A 7,511-nucleotide genomic window follows, 5' to 3' on the forward strand; every position below is an offset into this window, starting at 1 on the left:
TTCTCAAAGGTCAGCCTTGTTAAGAGTAATATCATTCTCTTGAAAGACCAAAAGCGATGTGGACCAATAAATGGACTCGTGTAGACAGGAATGCTGGGGATACCGGACAACTTGTATGTAACTTTTAAATGTGGCTTCTGAGGGGCCGGGGGGGGGTAACCACCATCTCCCTACTGTGGGGGTTCCCTCAGAAGAAGGGAGAGAGGAGTCTGAATGTGTGCGAGGGTGAGTGGACATTGTTGAATGAGGAGTGTCCTGCCTGCGTGCCAAACCAGGGTGAATCTCTCAATCTCGGCTACTGTGTAACTCTCCCACTATCTCTCTATCCATCAGCCAGCAAGCCGAAAAAAAGAAGAGGAACAATAGACCGAAGTGGTGAAAGACAAGAGCCCCAGAAAGGGTGAGAGAGCAAGAGAGAGGGAGGGAGAGAGAGAGTCTACCCACAGTCACCACTTCATCTTTTGTGTTTGTGTGTGTGTGTGTGTGTGTGTGTGTGTGTGTGTGTGTGTGTGTGTGTGTGTGTGTGTGTGCGTGTGTGAGTGTGCCTGAGTGAGTTCATGCATACAGTTTGATGGATGATCTGTAAGATTGATGATGCTCAACATCGTTGTCTCATCCCAATACCCAAAGAGAGCGGGATCACTTATCATCTCGGTCTCTGTGTGTGTGCTTGTAGGAGGGAGGGATCTCTTTTTAAAGCATGACGAAGACTGAGTATGGGGATTCCGAGCAGATGGAGAAAGCAGCTTCACACACACACACACACACACACACACAGAGAGCTGGTGCGTATATGTTATTGGTGTTAGGGAGAAAGACATGAGAGCAAGTAAAGCTTAAGAGATGGAGAGAAAGAAAGAAAACAGAATTGCATTGCGATAAACTGACTCGTAGAAATATGTGGGAGTGAAGATGTGTGACTTCTTGTGTGACTGTGTGTGTGTAATGTGTGTGGTGTCTATTTTGCTTGGTTCTGCAAGCAGGTGGCCCAGGTTTGTTGGGTTGGGGGAGGGAGACAGCTATGAGAGCTTTGGTGTTTGTGTATTAGTGCATGTGTGTGTGTGTGTGTATGTGTGTGTGTGTGTGTGTGTGCATTGGTTGTGAATACAAAGGGATTACTACATGAGGTTAGTTGTGTGTGTGTGTGTGTGTGTGTGTGTGTGTGTGCTAAAAGGAGGGGCTTGAAAGGAATTAAAGTGATGATGGATGTTGAGTGGGAGTGGAAGAAAAAATAGCCTTTTTTTCTATGAGATACTGGTCTTACCTGAACATAAAATCTTCACAACGCCATATACTGTGTTTAAATCTAATTGTGAAAATGACACTGGGCTTTAAAAAACAATTTATTAGACTGGTCAACTATCTTTAATCCCTCTTTTATTTATGTGTAATGTTCGATTATAGTCTCAGTGAGAAACCGTAATGAAACGTAAAGGATTTTAAAAACGTTGTAATGTATTTTACCCCCACATCCCATCCCATTGCCCCCGCACCTGATTTCATATCCATAAAGAAAGAAAATGACGTGAGAAAAATAGCACAATAGCCCTGCTCATGTGCCGCCATTAGAGAACTCACAAAGGAGGAATTGACAAATGACCATTTTAATCCCCTTGCTTGACTTTAATGAATTTACGTTATCTAATGGAGCAGGGGAGGGAACGGGAACTTACAAATGAAAAGCCCTGATTAGTGTGGAATGGGTTGAAGAAAAAAAGGCTATTCATCTTTGTTACCATCCTCCTGTGCTCTTTTATGGGTCGGTCTTACAAGTATGGCAGCCGGGGGGGACGGTAAAAGGGGTTTACCCGGCCCCATTAGAGGGAGGGCAGGGCCGGTGCTCCATGGTATCGAGTGGTCAGCGGCTGCGCTAACAGAGTGTCTGCCGATCTAGAGTTCAAGACTGCGGGCGCCGCTGACTTCTGAATAACCCTCCGCGGAGAGGAGGGAGCTCGCCTCACCCTTATATGACCCCGCACCACTAAGAAAGATCTAGGGGGCTACCAGGGGGTCTCTGATCCAGTAGGCTACTCAGAGATTGCGCACATGAACCAATAGCCTACAAATGACAGACAAGCCGTGAATAAGTATATCCTCAGACCGAAAACAGACTGAGACAATATAGCCTACATTTGCTTTCTACCAAATATACCAAAGGAATCCAAACCAGCGTGACTTCCCAAAACCATAATGACTATGTGCAACAAGATAAAATAAACCCTTGTTGAAAGTCAGAACACAGGCTATTGCTTATTTAAACGTTCTGGTTTGTGTAGTGAGTGCACATGATGTCTTCAGAAACAAATGAATAAATAAGTAAGTAGGCTAAATAAATAGGCTACATAGCCTACATACATAAATTATTATTTGAAAATAGAGTTATGGAAACAAAGGAAGGAAAAAAGAAAGAAAGAAAATCTGACTGGCCATACACACAGAAATGTGCGCCTTAATGTTTCGGTCCACTGCTGTTCATACGAATTTTAACTGCACGTATGTAGCCTGGAGTTGTAACAGTCATAAACAACCACCATGGTGATTATGGATGAATGTTGTCATTGGGAGAAGCCCTCCTCTCACCACCCCCTCGCAGGGCCCCGCGTCAGTGCGCTAGCGTTGAAGACTAGTTCACTTGGGCCGAGGAGCGGAACTCAGTGAGATGCCGCTGTGTGGGACGGCTAAACTACTACAAGCACTACGGGGAAAAGACACGGGCTTCATTGCACTATGGATAATAATGACGCCTACTTACACCTAAGTAAGTGTGCCTCTGTCTTGTAGTCTATATTCTCGCTTTGTTTAGTTTGACAGTAGGCTACAACTTTCCTGCTGTCTGCTCAAGCTGAGATACTGCTCTGCGCGTTTGTTTCCTTGTTTATGGACCTATGCAATTTCAGCCTAGCTTGTTGAGAAGTGCTAGAAGATGGCTTAAGCAAACAGTGGACTTTAGTCTGAGATGTGTGCTAACGGCGTTATTATCAGTGAAGTTAAGGCTTGTCTCGTTGTCTCTGATAATTCACGTGAAGGCAGCGGCGATTCCAAAGTCAGGTGATCGCGATTCTGCTTCTCAGACAAGGTCAGGGGTTGGCACTTTAACGGCGCTTACGTAATTTATGGCTTTCCAACCACGATGTTCGGCTAAAGTGTTGAGAATTTATTGGTCTGGGATGGTTTATCAGTAGGCCTACGAGAAAAGCGTGTGTGCATGTGATCGGAGAGTTCGCTATTGTTGAATCTCTCCGACTTCCAGGACTGGAAGTAGCCTAGCCTTCAAATTGAAGTAATTAGCCATCAGTTTTCACCATGGTGTTGTTACAAACGAGTTATCTGGCTGTTATTCTTGCCTATGCAGATTATAGGCTACATAAGTACTTAGTTATCGAGTTATAGGCTAGCCTATTCTGGCTGAAAATATCTAAATGTTTTGACCATTGTTTATAGAGTAACGTAGGCTATAGCCTATTCTACTCTACATAGCCTACAGTTGAGCTAAGTAGCCTACGTTGGCTCTTCCTTATTGTGCGTCGCGACTGTCATTAGAAAAGAATAGCGCATGCAGGTGTGTATGTCTGTAATGAACGTCAATGTTTCTTTCTATCCTCGCCCAAGCTATGGGCATAGTTTGCAGATCATCTGAATTATCCTATAGCTAAGCAATTCTTTTAGTAGAGGGTATGGTGAAACGTGCGCTGTTATTACTGTTAACGTGAAAGTTTAATTAATCCTAAGTATAGATAAACAAGTGGTCACTCTTTTTCAAAAACGGGATGCGTTGGTCTGTCTTAAAATAAATCACGCACACGCCATTGGGGTGTGTGTGCGTGCTTTGATCTCCACGCGTGTCGATGCATTCGACTAGCCTTCCTTTGCGTTCTGCATTTATTCCTTAAGAACGTCCATGGAAAACAGCATGTGATTCTCTTACTTTTACTGTCAATCTAATCGGTCACTCTTTTAAAGCCACAATGCCCCACACACAACAGCACAATTGAATTTGCGATGCCTATTCAAAGGCCACTTTTTGGTGGAAAGAGACATAAGATTTTGTGTGAGAGAGACAGGAGAGAGAGAGAAAGAGAGTGTGTATGTGTGTTAGGGGACATGGAGTGACAGAGATACTCTGGACCGCAAGTCAATAGTCAGGGTAATCAATGAACCTAAACACACACATGCACTCCACCACCATATTCTTTGAATGTTTGTACAATTTCTCTTGCCTATCGATATTCATTTTGAAAATAGCCCTGACTCTGTGTGTGTGTGTGTGTGTGTGTGTGTGTGTGTTCATGGCTACCACTCACTCAAGTGTGACACACCAGTCATGTGTGCGGGATTTTCATTCTTTGAATGGAACCTGCATGCTCTTTTCACGTTTCCCTTGTGGAGAGAATGAGCGACCGCTCAGGTCTGGCTGTCTGAACTTGCTGGCTAGCTGCGGTCAAGGCTGGCGGGCTGAGTTCAGTTAAGGGTCGCCTGTGTTCAGGTGGAATCGGCTCAAACAACCCTCGTCCCTCAGGGCCCACACAGCCTCACTCAGCCAGGCTCAGGCTGTATTCTGGAGAAAAGAAGTCAGTCCTGTTTAGTGCCAGAGTGGTGGGTCTGTCTGTGTCACCATGTCCCAGATGAGAGGGAGCACTTTGCAGTAAAGGAGGACTGAGGCAGTGCTCAGCTCACTCACAGCCAATTCTGCTCCTGGGGCAAGCAAGGAATGCTCTGTGTGCAAGCTGAGAGTGGGGCTCTCGAATGAGGCAAGAGAGACACCTTCGAAGAATTCACAGAAGCTGCTGTCAGGAATGCAACTCAGTAGCTCAGCTCACACACACACACACACACACACACACACACACACACACACATAGAGATGTGTCCGTGCATGTACCCCCACACACACACACAAGCACACACACGTGCAAAGTGTGCATGTAGATGTTTATGTACGCACATGACGACAAACAAGCAGACTTCAACATGCACACGAACACACTGACACACATGTGGAAAGTCAGCCCCATGCAGGCGGTAGAAATCATTGCGAGGACACACCCTTCAACACCACTAACAGGACATACACACACACACATACACACACACACATATGCAATGGCTCAACCAACCAAACCAAAAAGCACACCGAGTTCACTTTTTACTGGGAGTTTACCTGATAGGATCCCACAGTTAACATGTCCATATTGTTCATGTCCCGTCATATCCTTTGTTACACACATGAGTTGCTTAGATATTGAAATATAGTTACTGTTGTAAAAAGTCTTTGCCATGTATGTAATAAGTTATCATATTATGTTTGCGGGCTTGGAAATGTGTGGTTCATGTCTTACATGAGAGTATTTATATTTATAAGACTACATGTTCTATTAGGCCCCCTACCAAGTTCACACACACATGAGCAATTCCTTATTTAGTGCAGCTGTGCTAGTGTTTGCCAATTTGCCCTGTTCAGAAGGACAGTGAGAGAGAGAGAGGGAGAGAGAGAGAACTGTGGGTAATTACTCATTAGCCATAAAGGTCAGTGTCCTGATCTAATTGAGACTCTTATCATGCACAGCACTTCAAACTTGTAAACAACATATACGTAAACACACACACACACACAGAGAAGCACATATACAACATTACAACATAACCAATTGTTGTAATATGCTCTTAATGCACAGTCCATGATTCTATTCCCATACACTTTTTGTGTAATTCAGCTATCCAGTAGCCTGGGAAAACCCAGGTGAACCTGTTAGCAAATTTGAATTTGCTCTGCAGGTCAGTCTGGCAAGGAGGCCATTGACACCCATTTCCAAAGTTCCAAAAACCCAGGAACCAATTACAATCGATTTGATGACAGATAGAGCAATGCATTCAACACAACCAATAACTGCACTGATAGCGAGTGGGTTAAACAGATATGGATTGCGTTTTCTTTAAATGCAATCTCTATTGATAGTGGGTCTGGAAAGGCTTCATTGATTTATGACCTTCAGCGGCATAACCAGTATTGAAATTAAAGTTAAATTGATGCATTAAACTTTTATCAAATAGTTTCAGAAGTGCAGCAATCAAATATTTCTTGTAAATGAAGGTTTTAAATGCAGCTGTTTACTCAATAAACAATTGCCCCTGGAAGTCGTAAATCAATGAAGCCGTTACAGACTAATTTTCAATAGAGATTTGAGAAGCGGTCTAGTGTCAACCAGGCTAGCTGTCCTGCTGTCTAGGCAGTGTTTGTGCTAGAAACAATCCCAGCCAATCAACACAGTGTGTGTAGACTAGAGCATGGAAGTGAGGGGAATAATTTGACTGTGTGTTTATGTGTGAATATACTGTACACACACACACAAACACACACACACACACACACACACACACACACACACACACACACACACACCACACACATTCACACAATATATGTATTCACCCTTTTTGCCCGTAACTTTTCCCCCTTGCACTAGATTTTAGGGTTCCCCGACCTGCCAAATCCCACTTTAACCACTGGGTGTGTTGATTTGTTTGTGTGTGTGTGTGTGTGTGTGTGTGTGTGTGTGTGTGTGTGTGTGTGTGTGTGTGTGTGTTGATATGAGTGTGTGCATGTATGTGTTTTGTAAATGAGATAAATACTAGGCAGCATGTTGTATACCTGGGTTGGATTATCCATGGTTGCATTCCACATGGATGAGCTGAGGGCTGAATAGGATTTTCATTCTCAATGTACGAATGGACATCAATGAAGTGTGTGTGTTGCCCTGGGGCTGACTCTGGCAAGACCAGATCATTTGATACAATTGTGAGTGAATGTCTGAGGATGTGTGTGTGTGTGTGTGTTGGAGTTGTCTGTGCATGTTTGTCTGCATGAGGCTTGTTGGTGTGTGTGTGTCTGTGTGTGTGTGTGCGGACTGTTTGGTTGTGTGTGTGGTGTGTATGGGCTGTCAGTGGCGCTCCATTGGGTTGTGCTTAATGTGTTTTGTCTTGTGGGTTTTATTTCGAGGGCTTTTTGCCACACAGCAGCACAGACAGGCACAGAAATAGACCACTCTCGGAATGCGAGGTCCATTAGATAACGCACGTACACACACACACACACACACACACACAGTCTCTGTCTCACACAGAACACATTCACCGGCCCTCACAAAGAAGTGTACAACAAGGTCTGGCAAGCCTTGCTGGAAGCTCAGCAGCTCACCATTAGACTGGGTTTCATGTGTGTGTGTGTGTGTGTGTGTGTGTGTGTGTTTGCACTGTTACCACTGAACCAGTCTAATAGGCCCATTCGTCAGCTCTAAGTACACTGCTGCACCCTGGGAAAACAGAATGGGGAGAGGAGACTCTTTTTATGGTCAGTTGCCCTTCTCTCTCTTCCTTTTTCTCTGTCCCTTTCTTCCTCAGATACACACACACACACACACACACACACACACACACACACACACACACACACACATACCAGTGTTTCCCATACATTGACTTATTTGTGGCGGCCCACCACCATATTAACATTGACC

At 44.4% G+C, this 7,511-nt stretch overlaps 1 protein-coding gene across 2 annotated transcripts in view; it reads left to right on the forward strand.

Annotated features, from left to right (window-relative positions):
* Nucleotides 1–2,629: 2,629 nt before the first annotated feature.
* Nucleotides 2,630–7,511, forward strand: part of rxrgb (retinoid X receptor, gamma b) — a 25,607-nt gene continuing 20,725 nt past the window's right edge. For both annotated transcript variants that reach the window (XM_048253015.1, XM_048253016.1), the window contains exon 1: nucleotides 2,630–2,758. In XM_048253015.1, coding sequence (XP_048108972.1) covers nucleotides 2,728–2,758 — 31 coding nt within the window. In that variant the 5' untranslated portion in view covers nucleotides 2,630–2,727. The remainder of the gene's footprint in view (nucleotides 2,759–7,511) is intronic.

The sequence above is a fragment of the Alosa alosa genome, chromosome 9, assembly GCF_017589495.1.
Source record: "Alosa alosa isolate M-15738 ecotype Scorff River chromosome 9, AALO_Geno_1.1, whole genome shotgun sequence".
NCBI classification, from domain to species: Eukaryota; Metazoa; Chordata; class Actinopteri; order Clupeiformes; family Clupeidae; genus Alosa; species Alosa alosa.